Source organism: Marmota marmota, unplaced genomic scaffold (assembly GCF_001458135.2).
Source record: "Marmota marmota marmota unplaced genomic scaffold, marMar, whole genome shotgun sequence".
NCBI lineage: Eukaryota > Metazoa > Chordata > Mammalia > Rodentia > Sciuridae > Marmota > Marmota marmota.
In genome coordinates this window covers 33,265,399-33,293,245 of record NW_026000108.1, presented here as the reverse complement: position 1 = coordinate 33,293,245, position 27,847 = coordinate 33,265,399, and the positions used below count along the sequence as shown (strand labels likewise).

The window sequence follows — 27,847 nt, the reverse complement described above, 5'->3', positions numbered from 1 at the left end:
TTTGTAGGTGCCTCGGGGACAAAAGAAAAGAGGACCCTATGATTATGGTCACACGTGGTTGTGGGGGAGGTTGGAAATCCGTGATGAGAGGAGGCTGTGTGAAAGTCGTAGACGTATTAGGTTCTAGTCACTGACAGACATCATCACATCATTAAATTATAGAGGATATTGTACTCAGCTTAATTAGATAATGAATTTCATAAGAAGCTGAAAATATTACAATACTATTATTAAATGGTAGCTATTATAGATAATTCTCCCGGGCAATTTTTTTTAAGTGAGTTATTTAAGCACAAGACTAAATCAGACTTCCAGTTCCAATTTTTCTTGTACGTTAAAAGTCTATTCTGTGCTTATGTAAGATCCTTCTGAGGACCACAAACCTGTGCTGACTATGGAGGAGCACTGTGTAATGATTCTGTTACTAGTGCTTTCGGATTTAAAGTTCCAGAGTGCCCTCTCTTCCTTTCCTTCAGTGCACCCCCCCAGAGATGTACATACTGATAACATTGACATCCATTATTGACATGAACCAATGAAACCTGGAGAAACACAACTTAAAGAAAGCTCTTTTTTTGGGGGGGGGGGGGTAGGGTGTTCTTTATCAATCTCATTCACTTTTTCACTGTTATTCATTTTGCTTTTAAACTAGAAACGACACAAAGCTGATAATGCGGTGAACAAGAAGCAGACACAAGGTAGGAATTTTCCATCTGTTTTCTCATATTTGTTAAGTCTACTCAGTAATACCTACAAATCTCTTTAATTATATATAATTCAATGGAGAATACTATGTCTTTAAGTTTTCATTCCAGAGTAGATTGCTTCTTGCTTTGTGGCGTTTGTTAGCATGACATTTGAAGTCGTATTGGAGTGATTTATAGTGGTAATGCTTTTGAAAGACAACATTTTAATGGATTTAAGTGACTCCTAGCAATGTGCTCCCAAGTATTGTCCGTAAAATCTACAGTTATTTTGACAGTGTTAAAAGCTATAAAATGTCTGTTTGTTTGTGATCTACAGATGTTTCCCTAGAAAAGAGTTACAGAAAATAATCTGATATATTGTTACTTGGGTGCAAAGTGTGTGGGAAGCACTTTGAGGTATACTATATATGCAGATGAAATATGCCCCAGAAATAAAGAAAATGATTAAAACCAGGCTAGCTCCTGGGGAGTGTGTGGAATGTTGGCATAGATCTTTTGGTGTGGGTCTCTGTTTGACGCAGCCCAAACCAAAGTGACCTTCAGCATAAGCAAAAAGACTGTCATGTGCTCGGTTTCAAAACAAAACAAAACCCAAGAACTTGCAAAACAGACACCTTATGCCATCCCTCAGCTTGCCCCCTCTGAGAGTTTTGTTTCTCTTTGAATTTCTCTGATATGTTAAGGATCAGCTAAGTTTGCCAACATTGTTTTGTTGCCATTATTTTTGTGAGGCCCTGTTAAAATGCTCTGCTTCTTATCATTTCCCAGCATCGTTGCCTTTTCTGATGATTGTTTTTTGTACACATGAGGAAGGTGCATCTATTAATCTAAAAATTTCCAGAGTATTTACTGAATTTTATTTATTATAAGATATACAAAAAACAATAAATAGGGATTTTAAATTCGAAGAGCTGACAGCCCATTTGTAGAGATGAGTATGTGAATAAACAAATAAAAGTACAAGATATGAGAGGATTTCTATGGAAGATGAAGGGTTCAGATGCATGGTCTCATTGCCTTACTACATCTTTGTGGCAAATGATGTTTTCCATGTCCAATGCTATAGAAATTCAAAAGGAGAAAAAAATTGTAGAGCTTCTTCAGCTAGATCTTGAATTTGGAGGGGATTGTAGATGAGCAGAGAGACGTAGGGAAGTTTTGCACCTAGGTTGAGTAGGAAAGGGGAGGTAAAGTTGTCCTGAATAGAAAGAAGGCTGTTGGATTGCTTTCTTGAACTGTCAGAGTGTCATGTGTGGAAAGGAGATTTATATCAGACAGAACAAACACATGATTTATAAAGGTAGGCTGGGGCCAAACTTTATGAGACCTTGAGTGCCAAGCCAAGGAGATTCTGACTTTTTATATATATATACTAAGTAGCTATTGAAGGTTTATGAATCAAAAGGGAGTAGACAGACAGGTTTCAGGATGGAGAGCTGAAGGAATCAGAGTAGGGGACCGTGTCAGTCAACTTTGCATTGCTACGATCAAAATATGTGAAAGAACAACATAAAGGAGGAAAAATTTATTTGGGGCTCAGTTTCAGCGGTTCAGCCCACGTACAGCCAATTCAGTCCCATTGCTGTGGAATTAAGGTGGGGCAGAACATCATGGCAGAGGCCATGGCGGGGAAAAGCTGCTCAGCATATGGCAATCAGGAAGCAGGAGGGTAGGGAAGAACTAGGACAAAATGTAATCCTGGAGAGCATCCCCAGTGACCTACTTTCTTCAGCCACATCCCACTTACCTAAAGTTGCCACCCAGTAATCCATTCATATTATTAATCCGGAAAATGACGTTACATCTCTCATAACCTAATCATTTTACCTCTCAACATTCCTGCATCATCTAACACCTGAGCTTTTCGGGAAACCCCTCATATCCAAATCATAACACAGTTTATTAGAAGCCTGGAGACCAAGCTATTCCAGGAGTTTAGGTGTGAAGGGACAATTATAGCAGTTGAAGGGGGAAAAATTCAGATGTTTCAAGTATTGGTATTTTTGGCAATGTGAAGTTTTTGCATTTCTTGCCCTGATGCTCAGAATACTCAGTACAGGTTTTGAAACAGACCTATGTAAATATTTTCTACTCCATCGTGTGTTCTGTAACAGAGACTCTTCTCTTCAGTGACCGGCAGTTGTTTGTTTTCAGGTAGTGGCCCAAGAAGCCCCTGTGGTACAGTGGAAGAACAGTGGTTGTAGCTATGGTGATTTTAGGTGACCACAGCTTGTATTGCTGCTCCCTTCAGAGAAAACATTCTATTTCTTGGTTATCATTGTTGGTTCATCAATCCCCTTCATGGATTAATAGGATTAGTTCTGCGGCTGAAATGAAGAATAGGCAGGTAAGAGGGAAGGATTTTAAGTGTGTATAAAACCATTTCAAAAATAAAATATTAAGACTCAGGTATAAAAACCATTTTAGTCAGCACAATACTAGGAAATCCCATACCCAAGAAATTATGGCTTTTAGGTTGATTCTTGAAGTTATTTTCCAAGGGATTGGCCTCTTTGGTTTTATTTCCTTTTCTTCTCTTTATCCCTCCCCTCCCTCCTCCTCTTCCCTTCCTGCTCCCCTCCCCCTCCTCTCTCTTCTCTCTTCTCTCTCTCCGCCTAGTTTCAGAATTGGTGGTTTTCTTGCTTGGCAGTTGATAGGTAACAAAATGTTTGAATAGGGTACTGTTTTCTGTCAGATAACTCAAATTGCTGAATACTGAAGCCATCTGTTATCATTAGACCAGAACGAAATTCAATTTACTTTCCTGAATTGAGGCACTAGTGGATGTGTAGGAGTAGGAAGAAGGATATTCATGACAGGTAATTAATTTTTGACGGAGATTCAAATATTAAACTTAAATTTTCATTTTATAAATGTTTACCAAGACCACATAATATGTAAGAGGACATCTTTCCCTCAGATTCAAATATGAACCCTTCAGAGTTTTTGAATACAGAGATGAGTACTTTCTCCCCTTATTTTTCACTGAGGCCCTAAAGCGTATTTTTTTTTCTTCTGTCATTCCCTAGAGCCTTCAAAAATATCAGTTTGTATTTTCAACATTTTCAACCACTTAAGTGCAGACTGGTTCCTGTCTAACACCTCATTTTTACCAATTAAATAACAGAGTTTGAACCTAACTCAGAACTTAACAAATAGGCTTCACAATTGACCTTATCCTCAATACCTGTTTTGAAGGAAAACACTTCTTGCCGTGGAGATATGGAAGCTGGTTAAGCAGATGGTTCAGTGACCAGGCAAATGTAAAATTGCATATTGCTGTCCAGGAACCTTGTTGCCAAGGGAAGGCAGAGTATGGATTGATGCTCAGACGTCCAAGGATGTGAGTGAGCCTTGAGTTTTGTGGTCCACTCTTACCAAAAAATTGTGACTGCTTCTCTTGGCTCCTGGTGTTTTGTTGTTGTTGTTGTTGTTGTTTTGTTGTGTTATGGTTTGTGCAGTCTAGACAGGAACACCACAGAGTACAGGGCCAGCCTCTTACTCACCTTTGTGTTTCCAGTACCTCCCAGCTTAGGGTACTTTCTTAGCAGGTGCTCTGTATGTATAGAGCGGATAAACAGGTGTCCAGAGAGATATTTAAATGTGGACAACAAAGGAAGAACATAAACTAGAAATGTAAGGAGCCTTCTTGAAAACTAATCATCTGGGCTGGGAACAGGATGAAAAGCAGCATCTTCATAACACTGTGTCCCAGACTGTTTCACAGGCACTGATAAATACTAATATGGCAGAAGTTCTTGTTGCTTCTTTGCCTTCTCTGTCAAAGTCATCACATCACCATTCGTGCTTGCTTTGCCCCCCTGTGAATACAGTGCTGTGTCCACTCATCATTTCCATATCACAGAGCCCAGGAGCTCTGAAATATCCAGAGTGCCTGGTTTTCCTTGCATTTAGGCTTACCTTCATTTTCTCTGATTTCCTCCCTTAGGATCTGAACTCAGCTTCTGACATACTGTCTTCCACGTATCTACACGCACAGGAGCCAGTCTCTTGCTGTTTACCCTAAATTGGGTTGTTTTGCCCAGTTTATCTCTGTAGACATTTGTAAATTATAAGTTTATAATTGTTATTACAATATGTAAATTGAAGCCAGACCCCAAATGAATTTATTGCAGTGGTGGTTGAACTAGTTCTCTTTTTAAAATTGTGTAACTATGCTCTCATTGTTCTATGAAATGCTGTGAGGACTAGAATGCTAATATTTGAAGTAAAATGATAGTTTCTCCTAAAATCATAACATAGAGGCTTAGGAAAGAATGGAGCTCATTTGTTGACTAGGGTATTTGGGGGAAATTTAATGAATAGATGTACTTTTAAAAATCCCATGTGCGGGTGTACTCCCAGAAGTTGCTGTGTGTTCATTCTGCATGTGGGAAGGAGTGGGAGATATAGCAGCCCGTTCATTACCTGGTTTGATGCTGTAGTTGAAGGAGGAGACCAGGGAAACAACTCCACATCATGTACAGCCACAAGAATGGGATCCTAATTAGAATAATTCATACTCCATGTATGTATAATATGTCAAAAATCACTCCACTGCCGTGTATAACTAAAAAGTATTTTTAAAAAGGAGGTGTACCATTACTATGATTAGATTAATACATTATTTTATTATGATAGTAGGCAGTATGCTAGAATAAGTCTTAATAACGAAATTTTGTTCCATTATTTAATATATATTTTTTAGAAAGGTCAACATGAAATTCTTTTAAATGAGGCACATAGCTTAAAATAACCAGTCTTGTCCTCTCACCCTGAGTTCCTCCCCAGAGCTTGCCTGGGGTAGAATTGGAGATGGCTGACAGCTACTAACAAGGCTACTTGCCTGAAGGAAACCTGGTTGCTTATCTCCCACTGGAAACCCTAGAATCCAGTTCCCTTTTTTTATGGAAAAAGCATTGAGGTGATGTGAATTGCATGTGTTTTAGGGTATTAGGCCTAAAGCAGGGCAGAATCTGTCTAGCTTAGGTCAATTTCTGTGCTGTACAAAAGGGTATGTCATGCTAAGGAATTAACATGGCACCACTTTCGTGACCTAATGAAACAGAGTGCTGGTGTTTTTCTCCCTGGAGGTCCCCCCCCCCACATGAGAACCATCCAATGGGCCTGAACAGGTGCTCTGCTGCATGTGTATCAACTTACCCATGAATACTTCTTAGCAGTTATAATTTCCATGATGTTCAGGGTTAAAAATCAAACATATAGCCTAAATAATTTCAAACATCTAAAATACTATTAATATTTTCAAATATCACGAATATGTCAGGATTATATAAATTGAACTGGTTAGATATTTTCAACAATAGCTGTGGAAGCTGTGGGTAGGGAGGAAGTATGTATTTGTGGAGAAATATAGCCCCAGCTTGTGTTTCATTTGTCCTAAAAACAAAAGTTGCACACAGGAGTAAAATCCACTGGGGAAATTTGGGAACATAGTTCAAGATAGAGAGACTGGATTCGGGGTTGGCTTTTGACCCTGCTCTTAGCTTCTTTTCCTGCATGTACATATCTCACTCACTTTGTCTTCTGTTTTTTAATTTAAACAAGTCATTCCACCTTCATGGGTACTTTCCTCCCATGTGTTTTTGCCAAGCCCAAATAAATTGCATGTCCAGATTTCCTGGGGAAAAAAACAGGTGTGAGTCCAAGGTAGAACATTTGTTATTTCACTTCAGTTCGTCTTTATTGAACATTTTCCTTGTGTAAGACTCTGCAGAAAATGCAGAGGGGAGCAAGGCTTCGTTCTTGACCTACAGGAAATTAGAATTATGGGAGGGAAGATAAGGTGAGGTCTGATATACAAGGCAGAAGAAGTAATAAGGACCAAATGAGAGAGGTGGGATTCAGAAGTATCATTTGAGAGGTTCATGAAGGACGGGTAGAATTCCAGTACACAGAGAGCATGAGTGACCCAGGAGGAGGGACTACAGTGGAAGTGGGAAGAATGAGCATAGTCAGAGAAGCACAAATGGTGCATTTTGATAAAAAAAAAAAAACATAGATATGTGTCAGGGGCAGGGATGTGGAGGCAAGTTAGGGTCATATTTAGAAGACTTTTGAAAATCATGGTGAGAAATATGTAGGGAATAAATGAAGGGTGTGGAAAGGCTCCCAGTGGACTTTTGAAAGAAGAATCTGATTGGCTGTGTGGGGCTGGTGGGGGGCAGAGAGACTGATTTTGGATTGATTAGGAGGCAGACTGGCTAGAGAGTTGATTAACTGGACTCCACAGTTGGAGGGTGGTGATGACAAGAAGACAAAGGAAACTATGCAGAGACTGTATGTGGGGGAATGAGAGGCAGAGGGGGAGCCCTGCCCAGCACCAGATGCTGCCAAATCGGTAGCAGCAGCACTATACACCTGCTAAATCAGCATGAAGAAGACGGAGCATTACTGTTCTTAACCAGAGCTCCAGTTCTTAACTGAAGAGGAGTTGAGCTGTGAAAACTAAACCCACATTGTAAGGAATTGTTGAATGATTGATTAGAGAGGCCGTGGGGGAGCTTTTTCTTTCAAGATATTTTTCAGTTAAGTGAAGGGAAAAGTGAATGATTGATGACTTACATATATATATATATATATATACATCCGTATTCTTCTTGTGAGTCACTGGTTCTTAAGCTTGAATGTGCCTCACAATGCCCAGGAGGGTTCATTAAAACATAGACTATTCCTGGGAGTCACCCTAGAATTTCTTCAGGCCTCAAATGGGGCCCCAGAATTTCATTCTTAAGAAATGTTCACGGATGCTGGTGGTACTGGTGAGGGCCTGCACTTTGGGGCCTTTGTAAAAGTTTTATAGATGAGTTCAAAGGAATATCAACTGATTTAATACCAATATGAACAACAGAGTCAAGAGAGAGGAATTCAGGAAATTCCCCTTTGTTCTTTGTGTCAGTAGATGATAATGATTCAGCCAAGCTCCTAGTGATTTAATTTGACCTTTATAGACAAGTTTACACAAGACAGTCTTGTGCAATGTCAATTTGTGGCACAGTGAGGCTCTTACCTTCAAACTATCTTTGGAAGTAAGATTCTCTTTAATGAATGGTTTATATGGGTATATCGGTTTTCTTTCTTTGCTCAAATCAAAACCGTAGTCTCAGCTGTACTCTCCTGTGATGTAAAATTCCTCTCAAATGCCGACTCTAGGAGCATACTATTCCTCTTGGAGTTTTTCTGCTCTCTGGGGCATCCTTTTGAATAACTTGCCTCTCCTTTCCCACTTAAAAAGTGACCTGTTGCCCAAGACCTGTTGCACTTTGGGTGATGTCCCTAGTGACAGACCATTTTGACTAGGGACTTGGGCTGTGACACTCTCTGAGAATGTAAATGAGCACCTGCACCTGGCAGTGTTGGCTTGAGTACTGAGAGGGCCACTTCATCCAGGGCTTTTGATTGAGAGGTACTCTAACAGAATGCCCAAGGTACTCTAACAGAATGTTTTCACTTCACAAAAGAAACCCATTACAACAAAGCTGCCAACTAGTATTCTGCTAAGTAAAAACAGATTCTCTTTGAGGTATTTGTTGAACGTCTGAGCCCTCGCAGGCATTCTGTCAGACTAATTTGGCTGTGTGGAAACTAGAGCAGGTGTGTTTGGATGCAACTGGGGAGAGGTGGGGGAGTTTTTGCATTTAAAAGCATGAGCTGCCAAAGCACCTAGACAGGCCATTCTGTCCCCCCACATTCCAGTTCCCCTTCACCAGCATCCTTCATCATTTCCTCCAGAAGCAGAGTAGAAGCTCCATGAACTTTGTCCCAAGAAAGCAAGTCTCAGCAAAGGACCCAGCATTGTTCTCTGCTTCCTTGACACTAGCTGGAACTGGGTCACAGGAGGTCACTGGTTAAAAATAAACTAGGTTGCTATTTCAGTTGCCAGCAGATTACACAGGATGATGTTTATTGTCATTGTTCTAAGAATTGGATGTTTAGGAACCAATTCCAAAAGAAAGATAACAGTGAATCCTGGCATTAATGTGTGTCCTTGGCCAATGTTTAAGTCTTGTGCAGACACTATATATTGTGAGCTGATTTTTAACTTCACTGGAATCCTGTACTGCTCTCTGTATCCTAAAATTGGTCTAAGGTCATCTGGAGAAGCTGTGTACTTCCTTTCTTGGTTTCTGAGTTTGGTTTTTGTATTTCAAGAACAAAATTAATGGTGTGGGATGGAGAGGGCAGTGGATTAGAAACACCTCTTCATTTATAACAATCTTTTGAGCAACACAGGTCCTACAGACCCAGAGAACAAGTACTTTAAAAAAAGGTGATTCTATTTAGGTCTTAGTGGAGGGACCTAAAGACAATGTACACCTTCATTAATCCAAGCCACTGAAGGCTCCAGTGTAAATACCAAATACTCATCAGATTGACAAAATCCAAGTGATTGTACATGTCTGGTTCTATAGTCAGTGAAACTTGGTATGTTGCTGGTGAGAGGGAAATTGCTGTAGATTCCTAAAGAAGTAGTCTATATCAGATAAAAGTATCAACAAAACTACTCTGGAGCCAGCAATGCTTCTCATAGGATTTACTCCTATAAGATATAATCATGTAAATATATTTCCGTGTTCTTTGTGATGGTAGGAAAAAAGGAGAAAACCAGAATTTCATCAAGAGAATAGTTGAATGACCTATGATACAGCTATTATCTCTGGGGTACCTGGAAGTCACATGCTAAACCTTGACCACAATAAGGATAAGACAGACTAGCTGGAGATTTATAATGTGCTGTTTAAGGTTTGAAACTCCCCTGGAAGAGCCAAGACTAGCTTCTCTGCTTAGTTTAAGGATGTATATTGATTGATGGTGTACCTGGCTTAAACCGTCACACAGTTTGGCTTGACTAGTTGACTAGAGACCCTGCTGGAAACTTTCGCTCAGGCTTCCCTGAAATTAAGATCTCTTGTACGTGTCCTGGAAGTTCCAAATTTAAGTCTTAGGTGAATGAGAAAGACTCTGGTTGGCTGTGCCTAGAAGTTTCTTAGGTCCCCAGTACTTTTCTGGACTTCCACTTTTCTTCTGTACACACATCTTTTTACCTCCATGAGAGCCTTTTGTGAATACATTCTGTGGAGTCCCGTGAGTCCATTCAGTTTTCCAACCCATTGCCATTGACACATCTATACAATGCAGTATGATTGAGTGAAGTCAAAAAATGAGTTAAGTCTCTCTAGTTTGTCCTTAAAGTATTATATGTTAAGGGGAAAAAACAAGTTGCAGAGAAATAAAATTTGAAAATGAAAGGGAAAAAAGCAAGCCTGTCCACCATTATCTGGGGAATGGTGCATCTATTAGCACTCCTAACCTTGAGAACGTGGCAATGAGATGAAGAGAGACTGTCAGCTTTTCCTTTCTGCCCCTCTGTCATACTTATTGGACACGTGTTGATTTTGTAGTTTGATAGAAAGCATCATAGACTGATTATACATTTAAAAGTTTCTTAGATGTAAATTTTTGCAGGAGGCTAAATTTTTTCTAGTTTCTCTCTCCAATAATGGATTGATGGAAACATTTGTGTGGAGGGTGGAATGTACTGTTTGGGTGGAGGCAGAGATCTGAGAAAGGTCAGGTGGGAAGGAGGCAAACAGGTTACAAAGTCTCCACTTTCTAACAGAACTGATCTATGAGAGGCTGAGAGGAAAAGAGCAGATTCAGAAGACAGAGTTTGGGAAGCAGGTTTGGAGAACCACATTCAGTGGTCTTCCGTGAAAGTGCCACTGGCATCCACCATGCAGAGTGAAGACTCCTTGATAAGCCCTGTCTATTGGGTCTGAGAAGCCTGTTGTGACACTTCTGTCCTGTTGAGTGGAACCAATGAGTAGGCCAGGGCTATTTTTAGATGTGAACGAGCCAACGTCTGTGAAGTGGCAGCATTTCATAGAGGATGAGTTTCAATGGCAGAGCTAGAAGGGGTGGCCCTGAGCTGGCATCAAGCATGTTCATGTACCTCATGGGTTACATAACCACGTGCAACTGCTTGCACAGCACGGAAATCTTAGTAACTTATAAAACTGAGAAGTCTATTTTAAACAAATGTTTAAATAGTCCATCGGCATCTTTTTATAGCTATTTTTTTTTTCATTCAGTCAAAACTCACAAACCATAAAGTTCACCATGTTAAATCATGAAGTTCAGTGGCCTCTGGTGCATTCACAAGATTATGTGCCCATCACCACTGCCTAACTGCAGAACATTTTCACTACACAGAGCCAGTCAGTTTCTAGCCTCACCTTCCTGGAGGCCCTGACAACCACTAATCTGCCTTCTGTCTCCACGGATTCGTCTAGTCTGGATGTTTTATATCAGTAAGATCATGTAATGGGTGGCCCTTCGTGTCTGTCTTCTGTCACTCAGCCTGTCTTCAGGCTTCATCCAGGTTGTGCTGTCAGCACTTCATCCTCTTTCTAGCTAAATAAGGTTCCACTGAATGGATCTATTTGCTTATCTGTTAATCAGTTGATGGACATTTGGGTTGTTTCCACTTTGAGGCTATTGTTGTGAGAACTGCTGCACAGAACATCCCTGTACAATTTTATATGAAACATGTTTTCAAACCTCTCAGGTACATGCTTAGGAGTGGAATTTCTGGGCCTGTGGTAGCTTTGTGATTAACTCTTCTAGGAATTGCCAAAGTGTTTGCCTCCTCTGCTGTGTGTCCAAAGCCATCTGCATGTTATTTTTAACATGAGATCTACTAGGGAGAGGAGTTTTATCCTTAGTAAATCTATGTTGCTATTTCCATGGCTTGGCTTCATATGGTCTCAAACACACAGGCATATTAGTGAGTCCAGCATTCCATCTAGCAAGTGCTCTCACTGAGCGCCTTTGTGTTGCTGTGTGGTGGCACTGGGAATGAGCGTGAGCAGAGCAGAGCAGCTCCCTGTTGTCGTGAACTGTATAGTGTCGGGGAGCCACCATCCATTAAGTAATCCTCTCTCCACTAAATATACAGAAAACCTGGAGTAAATGCTCAGAAGGCAAAGTTCACGGGGACCCATTTAGATTTGGGGGTAGGGCGAACAACTGGTGTCCACAAAAGGTCCCCTGAGAAAGTGGTGTTCAAGTCAAGATCTGGAAGTTATGTAGAAGTTAGTGAGTTAAGTTAGAAGTTAAGATGGTGGTGAATGGGCTGGTCGAGGGCCCCTGAGTTCAGTCCCTGGTACATGCCCCACTCCCCCCCAAAAAATCCATTACTTACCTGCTTGTGACTCTTTTTTTTTAAACACTGCTGCTGTTGTAACATCTGAAATGTGTCCCTCCCTTTTGCACACATTTTCTCTGGCTTTCTCCTTCAGCCCAGCTCAGCTTCCTCTTTGGGCTGAAGGAAGGTTTTGTGGCTCTCACGAGATGGCCCTCCATTAATGACAGGTCATTGTTCGAGCTGAAATTGACATCAGAAGTTTGTGTTTCTTTGCATAATTTTACATATCCTTATTATCCTAATTAGTTTTTAAACCTGTAAAATTGCTACTAGCTATTTCATTTGAAGCTGTTCATTTGAATGACTGTTTCATCATAAGTAGCCTTTTCATAGGTAGTGAAAAATGTTCTTACAAATGTCACCTTTTCTCTTTCCAGTTTTGAGAAATGGTGCTTGGGAAATTGTTCACTGGGAAAAGGTATGCATTGATTTTTATTTTGTTCCAGGAGAAGAAATGCATAGAGGTGTATCTAGTAGATGAAATTTTTGTATATGATATAAGCAAAAGACAAGAATTCCACTGATACCAAAGCTATTTATTAATTGATGTTATGACCATATATATGGAGTTTCAGTTAGTCACATCTATTTAGCATTTCTGCTCTATTCTAGAAAGATGACTAGTTTAAAAAAGTAATATCTAAAACTCTTTATTTCTCTCATAGTATGTTTTGAGATGTTTTGAGTGCTGTTTTCATAGATTTTATTTAACCATGAGCTGTTTTGTCTCGTAAATTTTGCTTTAATCATCTACTGTCCAAGTAAAATAAATGTTAATGTTCTGATATTTCACATTTGTATTTTTTTACCTCAAATTCATAAAGTGAGAGTGATCACATTCGAATACAACTAATTTCTTTAAAAAAAAAAAAAAAGTCGTAAAGCCTAAGCATTGTTGTTCAGTGAACTCAAAATCAGTTACATGGCTTCACAAGTTAATTGGCTCATAGAACCTCTAGCACAGCAGTTAGTGAACTGAGTCATAATTTAACAAATGTTATCCAGCTGTTCGTTTTCAGACCTCATTTTCAAAAGGTAAGCGAGTATTATTAATTCTCCCTTAATTCTGAAAGATTTACTCTCTAGTCACCCACAGGTGAACAGCCTGTGTAACTTGGTAAATGACTTTTTGGAGGCCAGGCCAGTCTGCCAAGGGGACTTTGTTTCCTGGGATTGCCAGGACACGAGGGGTGCGAGACAGTATCCTGCTAGGACAACATAGGTGTTACCCACAATCAATTTATTTGTACTCCATTTTCTTCTCAGCTGACTTAAATCCTTGTTTTTAATCCTGCCTTGTGGTTTTTGTGGTTACCTGGTGTCCCTGCACAGATTCACCCCTCAATAAAAGCTTCATTGCATTTTTATTGATTTTTAAGTCAGTTGCTAGAATAAGAGACTGACATCTCCTCTTCTGGATAGTAGAAAATTCTCATCTCTCTTCTTTGGTCTTTGACATAAGAGTAACAAAGAGGATAATGCCTTGATTGTGCTTTCATTATTTCTGTGCTAATTGTCTCTGTTTAGGAAGAGCAAAACAAAACCAAAAGTGTTAAAAGCACTTCCAAAGTAAATTTCTTTAATGGTCTTGTATGGCACTTGTGGATTTAAACATCTTGGAGAAAAGACAGGATATAATTAAGTATAACTTGAATTGTATTATATTTTCATTACTGGCATTGTCAGTATAGTTAATATAAATGCACGTCCTAAGAAAATAACTTATCAGTTTATTATCTTCTTACCTAGACTTCTTGCTGAGTAAATAAAGTGATAAAGCCAGGAGATAACCATCTACTACTTCACTCTAAAATTAGCCTTTAAAATTGCTTAGTGGGCAGCCAATCTTTCAAGAATGTGTTACTCTACATGGATGATTGTAATGCTTTGTTAATTTTTAAAAAATATTTTTTTAGTTGTACGTGGACACAATATCTTTATTTACTTATTTTTATGTGGTGCTGAGGATAGAACCCAGTGCCTCACACGTGCGAGATTGGCACTCTCTACCACTGAGCTACAGCCCCAGCCCACTTTGTTAATTTTTGACAGACAAAAATACTAGATCACCAGCCATGTGTACCCATGTTTACCCATCAGGGTAGTTTTTTCAGTTATCTTAGAGATCAATGCCACACTTAATGTGGGCATCACTTGTTGAGAGGATCAGATTCTAAGTCACCCAAAGCCACCCGGCTAAAATGAGCTGAAGTTATTTAATAACTAGAATTAGATAATTAATTATAACTCATGAAAATTGATTTGGTCATAAATTCAAGATTAATGTATTCTTGTGTTGGTGATGTGGAGAAAAAAGGTCTTCTTCCCACTGACATGTGGGATACTCACAGATAAACTTTAAAACATGTGTATGACTTTTGTAAAGAAATCATCTATCCTTAAGGTATTAAAGATCCACATATATGTACAAAGATGTCATATTCTTTGAAAAATTAAAATATCCATTATTCCAAATTATTAATATACTATAATCTCAGGAAATTTACATTTTTTCCCTCATGGGTTGACTAAATTATCTGATTTCCAAAAATAAACAGTTGAGAAAAATAGAAGAATTGCTTGGAAAATGAAGAACTATGTGCTAAGATTGACTGTAAGTAAGACAGAAAGTTATTGAAAGAAAGTAGATATGTTTCAAATATAGAATAGCAAGGGATAAATAGGAATAATATAGAATAAAATGCAGTGCCTGAATTAAAGTCTGTTTAATCTTTGAAAAAGGTTAAACAAAGCAAAATAATTGGTAAAATGATTAGTTAATAATCACAGAGAAGCAGTTTCAAGTAATAATACTTGAATATTTAGTTTATAGCTAAGTCACTACCTTTGCTAAAAGAAATTCCAATTGGATAAAATAGTTAAATGCTAAAATGCTGTTTTTGAATCACATACAAATAGAATAAAGACATTAATAAATATAAGAATAGTATCTTGAGACCTTTGGTATTTAATTACATAAATCTTAACAACAGAAGTTACCAGTAATAAATAAGCAGGGTATATAAAATGTTTGCACCAAATATGGCAGATTAAGATCTTTGTTATATAAATAGGAAATGAAAGTGGGCAATATGTAGGAGGATATATAATTAACAGCCAGACTCAGAATAATAATCAACCTATTAATAAAAGTTGCAAATTTAAACAACATTGATGTCTTTGCCTGCTATATATTCAATAAAAACAAGTTCACTTGTATTTCAAAAGTTTTATTTTATATTTCATTCACACACTATGTGGATTAGGAGTTTGGCTACTCATATTGAGAAACATAAGAAAAAAATTCTGGGAATTTATCCCAAGAAAATAATTATAATGTAGGAGAAAATATCTATATATCTAAAAATGTTTATTGCAGCATAATTTTGTATACATGATATGTATGCAATGTTGCTAAAGTAGTTCTTATTTTATAACTAAAATAATTTATAAACAAAATAACTACTTTTTTTTTTTTTAGAAATATACAATTGATTTATTTTGTTGATACTTATGTGTAGGCATAACAGTACTATATCAAGACAGTCTACTCAAGCACCCTAATTAAGTATAAAATGGTCTATCTCAGAGATAAGAAAAACATTGTTTCATAGTTCAATTTGCAACACAGTTTTTAGAGGTCAGTATTGGTTAAGGCTTACAATCATGGATCTCTTAGATCCACTGAGAGGAATCCATTCAAAGGTAAAGATTTTCAAAGGAGTCTTCTCATTAAAAATATACAGCATCGTATGTATTTTAAAACTTTAAAAATAGTTCACAACAAGTTGGTACACAATTTCTACCTCCCTTCCTTGCCTGGCCTTGATCAACATTCTCACTTAGAATCACTATCAATCTTTATCTGTTAAAGAAAGGGGTAGGCTATGATTCATGCATACAGTCTTCATCTTTCTGTTAACATTAACTGAGTTGATGGGGTAAGGAGGAGCTGAAAAAGGTAGAGTTTTATTAATTTTGTTTTTAAATGGCATATTAATGAACAAAGAAGTCAGAAAAGCCTTTAGATTCTTCAAAGACTATCATATGATTATCTAGCTTTAATCATAGATTTGTATAAAAATAGTATTCCTCCTAATGATTATTGAAAATTATTTTAAGAATTAAAGAGAAAAAAATTCCTATTTATAAACTTGGACAAAAAAGAAGTAAAATGTGAAAATGTATTATTTAGTATTATTAATTTTTCTCTTTGTAATAGCTGAAATGAGCTAATTAAAGCTCACATTATTTTGATTTTAAGTAGGTTTACTTATGATCGTGTTTGGAAAAAATATTTGTGAACGTATATTTAGACAATCACCTAAATGTAAAGTAGTTGTATCATAAATAAATTATGGCATTCTACATAGTGTATTTTGTGACAAGTAAAAATTGTGATTTTACACATTGTGGCAGCAACAGAAAAAAATTCTAATATTCGTTCAATAAATGGTAGTTGATAATATGTGCCAGGCAGTCAGCTCATAGCAGAAAACAAGATATGTAAGAGTTTCTGTGTCATAGAATATGATCATGGTTGAAAAGAACAGGTCTCTGAGTGCTGAGATACCAGCCATGTGAAAAATGGCATATTGAACACATGGGCAGACACAGAGCGAGCTGACATGTTTGGCTTAGCCAGATCACCAGACTTTTTCTTAGTGTATATAATATTTTGTGCAATTAAAAACAAAATCAGTAAACCAACACTTAAAGTGTCGTCCACATGCCGGGGTAATATGAGAAACCTTTGAGTGCTGGGCTTCACTTCAGGGTACTTTCCCAGTCATTCTAAATGTGTGGCTTCTGTGGTTGCTTTTTAATGTTCCTCAGATGGCTTAAAAATTTGCACAGCATACTTATAGTCATGGGCAGACTTTAGCTCTCAAACATTCATAGTTCATCCCTCCAGTTATTGCCCCGAAGTCTTTTCCCTGTTGCAGAAGGTTAAGTTTCAAGTACCTGGTTTTAAAAGAAAGTGTTGAATGACAGAGCCCAGACAAAGAACTGCAGTTCTGCTCTTAAAAATGTCAGCAGTGGCTTCATCCACCCTCTCCACAAAGACCAGTTCTTCACATCAAGAAGCAGCTGAGACTGTTCACAGGTTTCGAGATACATTCAAATAGAGAATTTAGGTGAATAACCCTGAAACAAACACATTCTTCTGACTCCGTGGGGAAGTATGGCGTGGTGGGCTGTGTCGCTCTGTAGAGTTGCTGTAATGCATGAAGTTTCCACCACAAAATGTGTCTTTCTTTGTATTAAGACTCTTATCTCAAAATAATGCTTAATAAAAATATAAATATTCTAAAACCTATAATTGGGCAAAGGTTGATTTTTTTAATTATTCAATTATAGTTTGATAATCTCATCCTTTTTCATAATTCTCAATCACAGTTGCTCATGGTAGTGACTTGAGAAAGTGAGCCAAAAGCCCAAACTATTACCTTAACTTTGGTATTTGGGAGACTTGAAACTGTTTTGTCATGTCCCTCCCATTGTAATACGTGGGCAAAGCATTTTTGCCATCCTGGCTTTTTCTTTTTTTCATTTCTTTTATGCTGAAAAGGAAAATGCCGCATTAGGAGCTCAGAGCCCAAAGGAATAAGAAATTCTTAGATACCTTTGAGAAATTTATCTAAAATGTAGGCAGGTAAGTTCCTTGCGTTCTTTAAGGAATGTGAGAACTGCTTTAGCATTTAGTAGTTCTTAGTTTTCCAAGCCACTGGGTAATGACAGTGTGCCCTATAAAGTGTTGATATATTATTCAGTTTAATTACCACAAGGCCTCCTTTTGTCTTATGAAGAATAAAGACGTTGAGAAGCAGTGCAATCAGTTGAGGGTTTTTGTAAGCCTAACTGATCAATTCTAATGATGTAGATGGATGAAGTCCTGATTTTAGGGAGCGTATAGTTTAACTGGAGAAGAAACATTAACCTATCAGAGGTGATTGCAGAACAATTAAATGGGAACCTGGGTAGCATTATAAATGTCATGACTACAGAGAACTTATTTTTATTATCTTACTGTAAGTGGATGCCATTAGAATACTATCATGGCACATTTTTTTTAAAGTTTACATTGATACTTAATTTTTTAAATTTTTTGTATTTTTTTTTCCTTTTTTGAGGTAGGGAGTTTTAATTTCAAGGTCCTTGGCAGTTTTTCAGGCAGTCCAAATTTCAACTAAAACAAATCTTTTTGAGTCAAGGCATCCAGAGTTTCCCTACTTGGGTAACCAGCATACATATATTACATATTAGAAGTTCCCACCGCCCCCCCCCCACACACACACACAACTTTCCCTAACCTATTTTTTCCAGCATGTGAAGAGGAACAGAGTGGGTCCCCTCTGGAATAATTTCTTATGTTTCCCACTAAGGACACCATTCTCTCCTTTCCCCCAGTAAACTATCATTTTAGAATTCAAAGATAAGTAGGGAGAGGGAATAACAAAACATCTTTAACAAAAAAAAAAAAAAAAAGACTCTTCTTCCCTGTACTAAACATAGAAACATTTTTAGGCTCATTTCCCTACTAAGAGAGTTACATTTGTGATCTGATAGGAATGGCTACCAGCATAACTTGGTCCACTGAATTAAGCCAGATTGTTACTTAGTTGAAGTTATATTATTTGCCAAAAGCTGCATAACAGACCTGACACTTAAATTACTTCAAGTTCTGGCCATAGGTCATCTTTAATTTTTCATCATGCCATGCTCAGGAAAAAATGTTAACACATTGGAAAATAAAGAGATTAGGCTGTTTATTTTTAACATGAATTACATTGATAGTTTCAGTAAATTTACTAGTGTAAACATGAAGCTTTGCCAATAATCAGGTAGTCACATGTGCATTAACTTTTCCACTCACTGATCCTGAGCAAATATTAGAATCTCAGATTCATTTTTTTCCTCTCTAAATTATGAATAGCAACTAATACTTGTTTCCTAGAGGTCATTGTGAAAGATAATGATCACCTATATGATCATTTTTCCAGTCAAGTGGAGATTTCCTTAAGTAGGGTAAAGTTTTAGTGGCTGAATTCCTCCCTTTTACTTTTATGTCAAAGAGAGAGAATATGAGAAATTGAGATGTCAATTAAGTAGGTAAAATGGATCCATTGACTTTATTAAGATAAGTTATTTATAACTGAAAAAAAGCGCAAAGATACAGTGTTCATTTTTTAAAGGATTCTCCCATCTCTGGCCTCACTCTTAGACGGTTTTTTGCCATTTTTGTGAAGACCAGTGGTTCTTGTTTGCCAATAGACATTTTTTCCTGTATTCTGTGCTTAAATACAATGGGTTGTGTATTTGTAACTATCTTTCTATGCAGATAATTAACCAATTCCCAGTTTTCTTTCAGGTAAATGTTGGAGATATAGTTATAATAAAAGGCAAAGAGTATATACCTGCTGACACTGTACTTCTCTCATCAAGGTAGAGATACCTACTGATGCTCAAACAGTGTAGAGGATGGTTTCTCTACCCTGCATTGACCTTGTGATTTCTCCAAGGAAATAAGGAATAAACGAAGAATTTTAAACCTCTCCAATGATTTTTAATTAAAGCACTTAAAAACTTGATTGGACTTAAAGGGCTCTTTCATGTTTGCCATATAAAATAAATAACAGGTATTATTATTATAATCCAAAAGTTAAAATTATAATTGAGAGTCTCCTCTTCCTCTGGATGTGTCCAGATTCATGTGTGTGGACCACAAATCTTTTAAATTTCTGATCATTTATTTTATGTAATCCATGGATTGGGTTCTGTTGATTTTATCTTTTGATCCTTTTTCATCATAAATTCCTTTATGATGTGTTCATATATCTCTGCAAAGTTTCTTGATCCTTATGGTGAAACGGCACAAGAAAATGGATGAATGATTTCTTTTTTTGCCATCATACCTTTCAAAATGCCATCCTCTTCCAACCAAAGATTAAGTACTTGCTCTTTTTCTTAAACTCTTTCTGTTACTGAGTTTAGACAATTTTTGTTATACTCGTATTTAAGATAGTCATAAATTAGTATTCAGAACATATGGCAGTTACCCTTCAAAGAATGTGATTTTCAAATGGTTTTATGTTTAAAAACTGTAAAACTAGTCCTAATATAAATTAAGTAGAAATGTTTTTACTATTATAGAGGTTGTTTATCATCATTTCCTTGGACAGTTTTATTTGTAATATCCATATGTAAATATGGAGTGTCCTTTTTTCAAAACCTATTTAATCAGGTCATGATTCAAAGTGATTGGGTTTATGACAGGCTAGTGAAACTTGAGCAAGTAAGAGTTACCCAGATATTTACAGAAGTAAGTCTATAGGTAGTTGAAAAAGCTAGAGGTGGTTCTATTTCCATATTTTATTGTCAGTTACTTTTTGTGCCACATACAGATGGGTTTTTGTTTTCAGAAAAATTAATATGAATTTTTTAAAATCAGCCTTTCTGTTCTTACTTTTCTTTGCTTACAACTATTTGTAGGGGTAAAATTTCTAAAATTGAAGTAAAGCTTTCTGTCTACACTTGGCCATATGATAGCAAACTTAAGGGTGATTTCCTTGCCATTGTCTCAGGTTCTGAGTAATATTGGGTGTTAAAAGGAGCTCTGCTTAGGAGTCAGAAAACCAGAATCCTTTTCCTGGCTTGGTGATTCTGAACAAACTACATAGTCTCATCCTTTCATATAGAGGAAGATGGACTAAGTGATCAAGCCCTGATGTTCCCCAATTTTTTTTAATTGATGAACTTTCAGAGTACCTAATAGAATGATGTACATTTGATGGTTATTAAATGATAAATGTGCTAATGATTGGCCATCTAGATATTATATGTACATAAGAAAGATCAAAGTGATGGTAAAGTCTTCTAGCAATTAAGAAAGTACTGATGTTTTCCTGATTAAACTCTTCAAGACATTACCCTAGAATCATATGTGCTGAGCCATTCATGTACAGTGTTTATTTTTGTCTGCCAGACTATCCTGCCCTGACTTTAATTCTAACTTGAAATTTTTAAAAAAATATTTGTCATCTTTCTCAATGCAAACCAAGAAGCGCCTTAGCAAGCTCTGTGTTTGTACAGTTGGATGCTCAATGGAAAATTCTATGCAAATATTCCAAAATATGAAGAACTCTGAAATCTGAAACACTCCTGGTCCCAATCATTTCAGATAAAGGCTACTTAATCTTTATTTTTAAAACTTTAGAGCATTTTTTATAGGATTTGTTTTCTAAACATTGAAAACATTTCCTAGTGGCTATCAATATTAGTAGATCAAAATAGCTTTTATGTCTTTCCTCCAAAGATTATCATATTTTTAACAGATTATCTGATCCATTGCTTTTGGTTATTTAGTAATATATAGGTTGTGCTACCAGGCAAACATTTCTCCTCAGAATCACAATACCACCTTTCAGCTGGCATGTTGGTTTACTTATGTAGCTCTTTTGAGACTACATTAACCTTAACAATTAGGTTATAGTTTTTATCATCATTTAACAGAAAGAGAAATTTTGACATTGTTTTACATTTAGCTACTTCAGTGACTAAGTCAAAGTTGAGATATTCCTGATTATCTTTACTATGTCACACTGTCCACTGGCGAAATAAGTTCATGCTGATTTTCACCAGCAAGTAGGCACTGTTAAGCAGTAAGAATAAACAATTGCTTGTAATATTTCTAAATGTTTTTCATTTTTAATTATAGTGCATCTTCTGTGAATTAGTTTGAAATTAAGGCATGAACATGGCTGAAAGTTACTGTGTTTCACTTTTGAAATGGAGAAACTGAAATTTTAGTATAATACATTTATGCGTTGAGAAAGTATAAAATAGAGTAAAATAACTCAAGCTAAATTCAAGTCCAAATATATTCTTAGTATGTCTATTTCATGCCCTCCCTGAAAAATTTTCTCTTGTTTCAAAGGCTTAAACTCCTCTCTACATCCCCCTGCCCCGCTACCACCCCAAACCACAATGTATTACCTAGACTTTGTTAATAGATAACTCCAAATGCTACAATTAAACCTTCTAATTTTTAAGACCCATATCTTTGCTTTTTTGCATTAAAGGTAATACAATACTTATACAATTAACTTTAAAAACATTTTTGAATCAGAATATTTTTAACAAAGTTTTCCTTTTTTTTTTTTTTAGTGTGTTGTGGTTGGAGGAAGCTAGTATAGTATGCTTTGCAAATAACTTCCACAATTGTTTCTTTGCTTTTGGGATAGTATGAGACCTACAGCAGAAGGAATGAGATTAAGGAATTAGATAAAGTAATGTCTATAAGTTAGAGTAGCTCTTTATATGAAGTGTTTTTATTCAATTTGATAAGAAATGCTTATATTGGAAGTTTTTGCATTAAAAATTGAAAATTGGTTTTAAAAGCAAATAAGTAATCCTTATTAAATGTTTTCTTATGCTTTCAGACCTGATTAAAATAAGTTTTGAAAAAAATGGCATTAGACATTTTTATTAACATGTATTATTTTCTATAATAATTTCAAACCTCTGTCTCTTTTGTCCATTTGTTTGTTTTTTTCTTCTCTGTTATTCATTTTTTCCCCACTCTAATTATTTTAAACTGGGACATGTAGGTGGCAGTAGGGGAAATAGTGAAAGTGACCAATGGGGAACATCTCCCAGCAGATCTCATCAGTCTGTCCTCAAGGTTAGAACTACTGAGTTGTACAGGATGTGTGTAAGTGGGTCCTCACCCTAAACCAGAGAACAGTTGCACCCAAATATGCTTGAGTTCTGTGTCTCTTTCTTTTAAATGAACTTTTTTATATTCTTGGTGATGGACATTTCACAGATGTTTTAAAAGCATTTTATGAATACCATATTGGAAGATGTCTGTGCCTCAAGTAGGCAGATTTAACTCCTATTGTAATTGATAGGAGTCCAAGAGACATGCAGTAAAGGTAGATTTTAATTTCCTATGCATCATTAATAATAGCCATATTTAACAACATGCCTCAATACTGAAGCTTAACTTACTACCTCGACAGGATATTGTTTTGAACAGTGTTAAGCTTTTCCTGAAACAGCCATGGAAAATTGATTGTATTTCTTAAATACGTTCTTATTTCTCATATTTGAAATTTTCCACAAGTTCCATAGAATACCTCTAGTGATTATGACTGTAATTTGGGTTTAAATAGGGTTTACAGAGGACCCCCTGCACAAAGCTGGATGTTGTACCTTTTGTACCGCATGCTTTGGGACTAGTTTTTAATCCCACTTGTAACTCGTGACAATGTGCACGTTCCTGTGATAAACTTCAGCCGTCTTCTAGTGTCTGTATTGTGATTTGCATCTTGTTTCATTTCCACTTACTAATCAAGACGCCTGCTTTGCCTCTCTGACTGTAGTTTGTGTTTTGGATGTGATCATATTTGCTGAAGTGTTTCTGATCTGGCATGATTCCTGACTTCTTGCTGCCTTTTCACAGCACTGTTAAGAACTGCTTTCCTCACAGCTGTTTTCAGTGGTTATTAAGAATGTTCTGACTTTGGATGCATATTTATTTGCCCCACTTCAAATGAAATCATCCATTTAAGCTTCATAACTTCTTAGCTATTTAAAGTCTTGGAAAATCTGTTTTGTGAGAAAAAAAAATAGAATGTTATTCTCACTCATTCTGAGACTGGCCTTTGATAAGTGTATCATCAGTAAATTTCAATGCATCTTATCACCAGAATGTAGAATCAGTGTTGTCATTTAGCATTGTTTGTGATCATTCTTCTATAGTATCAAAAGATGTGTTTTATAATTTCATAGATCATTTAATGTTCCAAATGTATATATAAGTAAGTCACAAATTTGAAGCAATTGCTAGGACCAAGTTACTATTGTGACAGTGATTTAAGAAGTAAAGTTTTGAATAATTGATAGAAAATATAAACACTGGAAGACTTTTCTCCAGTTGGGAAAAAGGAGCAGCCTCTATGAATGACCCCACAGGGAAAACTTGCAGTTACTTTAAAACGAGACTGTCAAATATTGGATTAATGTCCATGTGTTTAAGTAGTTTCCACAAATCTTTAGGCTATGAAATTCAGCTAACTGCCCAATTCTGAAATTGTGGAATAGTTTCTTTTTGCACATGTACAAATTGGAAGTTGATTAGAAAATTCCAGGTGTTTGTGACTTGCAAATTTCTTTCTTTGGAAGCTTTGCACACACTCATAAGAAATTATATTCATAACTGCTTCCATGACAGCAATTTAGGCTTTTATGTATGCTACTGAGATTGGAATTCAGAATGGTTTTCCATAGAGTTGAGGATCAGATTGTCCAGCTGCACAACCAACTCACATGTCTATTGTTGCTGGGCAGTAAAGTATCATGGGAAGGGAACAATGTAAGACAGGGATATAGCATCTGCAGTAAAACTGAAGAACAAAGCTCTTAGGCCACTGCACGCCAGACTTCACTGAAACACTTTGTTGGGGACTCAGGAAGTGGTTCTTTTAGGTTTGAGACAAGGAGCAATAAGGCCAAATTGGCCAATTTTAGTTTTGTCTTTTCCTTTCTCAATTATCTCTGAAGCACTTTGAAGAGAGAGGAAGAAATAGAGGCAGAAAAATATTGTTCACTTTTATTGTGAAATCTATCCATGTAGCTTTTAAAAGGAGGCTTAAATTTTTAATATGACATGCTCTGTATGATACTATTTATTATTATAACTAAAAGGTGAAAAAAATGCAAGCTTCTAGAAGTGGCAATCCGGAATTTTCTAATCAGCTACTTTGCTTAACCAATTTACATGTGGGCCATGAACATGAAATCTTCCTTGATATTTCTGAACTAAAGATAAATCTGGGCACGAACTACTTTACATTTCAGATACAGTCTGTGTTGTGTCTGTATGGATGAACAATTTAAAAATAACGTGACAGAACCACTCATTTCATTATCTTGAAGACCATTAGTGAGTGTTGTCAGGAAATTGCTTTGGGGTCCTTCTGGCTGGAAAGCTGATCCATGATTTGTCATGCATGGGTTCTGCCTCACAGCATCTTGCTGTTGGAATGAAAAATCATCTAGAAGCTAGGTGACTCTAGCTTTGCCTAGAACAGAAGGCTTTGGTGAGTCTGAACATGTAAATATTCTGCTTTCTTTCTCCCACTAAATCTTTGTGCTTCTCAATTCTAAACAACAGTGAGCCCCAGGCCATGTGCTACATTGAGACATCCAACCTAGATGGTGAAACTAACTTGAAAATTAGACAGGTAAGTTCTGATATAGATTCATCGACTTATTCCTGTTTTAGTACATGGAATGAAAATCTTCTTTCTTAGTATTACTGTCTTCAGGGGAGGTAATTCTGTCCAAGTACTACTTGCTCATTGAGGTTTCATAAACCAGTGTTAAGTAAATGGAATATTCAGATTCACTCGCTGATTAAATATAGTTCATCATATAAGTACTATTTGTAAGATATTTTATGTAATAGCCAACATTTGGGTAATAATAATCATAGTGGTTCTAAGTGCTTTGACATATGGCAGCTTATTTATTTTTCCTATCCACCTGGCCCAAATTATTATTTGGCTTTGCCATATTGAAAAGCTGCGGCTTTCTTTGTTATTCTGAAACTCACTCACCTTGTGGTTTAATATTAGCTTAGATTTCTACAGTTCCTTTTCATACCATCCTAGCAGGAAACAAAAGTCAGTTTCAGCAGACTGAGATTGTATAGTGCTAAACATTAATTTCACTTTTGGAAATAAATTTCTCCTTGGAGACTTCAGAATATTCTTGTAGACTAGTTTATACTTTAGTACTGTCACAAAAGCTGCCCTAATCTTGTGCTAAAAACCGTGCTCAAGTTGGGAAAGAAGGTAACCCTAAATTGTGATTTGACAAAGTATTGTGTAATGGGAGAGAATTGTTCATAAGATAGTCCTAAGACCTGGATGAATCCCCCAGCCCCAAGCCAAACACAACTTATTTAACATCCTCTTTGCTTATTTAAAAAATTTTAAACAGGGCTTACCAGCAACCTCCGATATCAAAGACATTGACAGTTTGATGAGAATTTCTGGCAAAATTGAGTGTGAGAGTCCAAACAGGCATCTCTACGATTTTGTGGGAAATATAAGGCTTGATGGCCATGGGTATGTAAAAGCACATTTGCTGCATTTTCTTGTGTTGTTGAATGTTTTCCGATTCTGGGTACCTATTATTTTCCTCTGCTCTAAGTTTGAATACTTAAAACCTTTTTATAAGAAAGTCTGTTTTCCAGCCCAAGTCTTATAAAAATGTTGGATCTTAACCCTATTCATGTGGTATAGACTTTCCCAGGGTTCCTGCCAATATGGTAGTTGGAAGTTTTCAGGGATATTCCACATTCCTGGCAGATTCTTCTGGGGGTAAATTACCTGTGACTTGTCCTTTGACCAGAATACCTGTTATGGGTTTAACTAGCCAGTATTCATGACCTGGGTCCTTTCCTGTGACCTCTGGATGCCTTGGGGACTTCAGGCTGTATCCCCAAAGTGTTTATTGTACTGGGTGATTTGTTTCCTTCTCTGTGTAATTTTTTTTATATTGTAGTTGGACACAATACCTTTATTTATTTATTTATTTTTATGTGGTGCTGAGTATCAAACCCAGGGCCTCATATGTGCTAGGTGAGCGCTCTACCATTGAGCCACAATCCCAGTCCTAGTTTTTTTTAATTTCTGGGGGAAAGGGGTGTGCTGTGGATTGAACCCAGGGCTTTATGCATGTTGGGCAAGTGCTGTACCACTGAGCTGTACTCCCAGCCCTCACATGCACTTTGCTAAACCATGTTATCATATGTAACATCTTTTGTTTTTCCTTGCTTCCTATCTCTTTCTCCTCTCCTCTTTCCTACCACTTCTCTATCTCTTCCAAGATTCATTCAACCGGTATTTCTTATGCACCTAGAGTATTAGGCCATTTACAGATATTAAGGCACCAATGAATAATGCAAATAAGTACTCCTGCCCTAGTGTCTGAGTTCATTCAGGCCACTGTAACAAAATGCCTTAGATTGGACAGTTTATAAACAACAAAAATATATTGCTTGCCATTCTGGAGGCTGGAAAATCCAAGACCAAGGTACCAGCAGACTTGGTGTCAGATGAGGACATGTTTCTCATTGATGGCACTGGCAATATGTCCTCAGATGGTGGAGGCCCTCAGGACTTCCCTGCAAGGGCCCAAATCCCATTCACGAAGGCAGAGCTTTCATGATCTAATCACCTTAAGACCACACCTCCTGATATCACTGTGCTGGATTAGGTTTCAACTTATAAATATTGGGGGCATACAAATATTTAGACCATAACATCTTGTGAGATTACTTTCTCATAGTAAGGGGAAGGGCAGACTGACAAACAATGACACGATAAGTAAGAAAATTCTGCCTCTATTAAAAAGCAACAAATGCTGTGCAAAAGATGTCATAGGATAAGAGAGTGGGAGAAGGTGGGAGGGAATCAGGATGGTTGTAGTCAGCCTCATTGAGAAGGTAACATTTGAACAATGATGAGTAGGAGGTGAGGAACTTAGCCATATGAAGATTTGGAAGGAGAGGATTCCAAACAAAAGAAATAGTGCAAGTTTTTAATTATATTATTACAATGATCTTAAAGAGGGAAAATACCTGGAGCAATTTGGGAATGTTAGGCCATTGTGGTTGGAATTGTGTGATCAAGGAAGACAGTAATAGAAGAAAATCCAATAGCAAATAGTGGGCCATATCATAGGAAGCTTTGTAGGTCGTTGTGGGGGTGGATTCAGAATGAAATGGGAATCCACTGAAAGGTTTTGAGGGAGGAAGATCAGCAGTTTGGTTTTGGACTGTTTGTGACATCCAAACAGAGATGTCCAAGAGACAATTGAATATATATATATACTGTCT

General features: G+C 36.9%; 1 protein-coding gene across 5 annotated transcripts in view; it reads left to right on the top strand.

The window, feature by feature from the left end:
- Positions 1 to 27,847, top strand: part of Atp8a1 (ATPase phospholipid transporting 8A1) — a 229,096-nt gene that overhangs the window by 36,533 nt on the left and 164,716 nt on the right. For 2 of the 5 annotated variants that reach the window (XM_015482073.2, XM_048784413.1), the window contains exons 5-9: positions 653 to 698; positions 12,312 to 12,352; positions 19,307 to 19,380; positions 25,115 to 25,184; positions 25,945 to 26,072. In XM_015482073.2, the coding sequence (XP_015337559.1) occupies positions 653 to 698; positions 12,312 to 12,352; positions 19,307 to 19,380; positions 25,115 to 25,184; positions 25,945 to 26,072 (359 nt within the window). The other 3 variants (XM_048784412.1, XM_048784414.1, XM_048784415.1) reach the window with 3 other exon arrangements.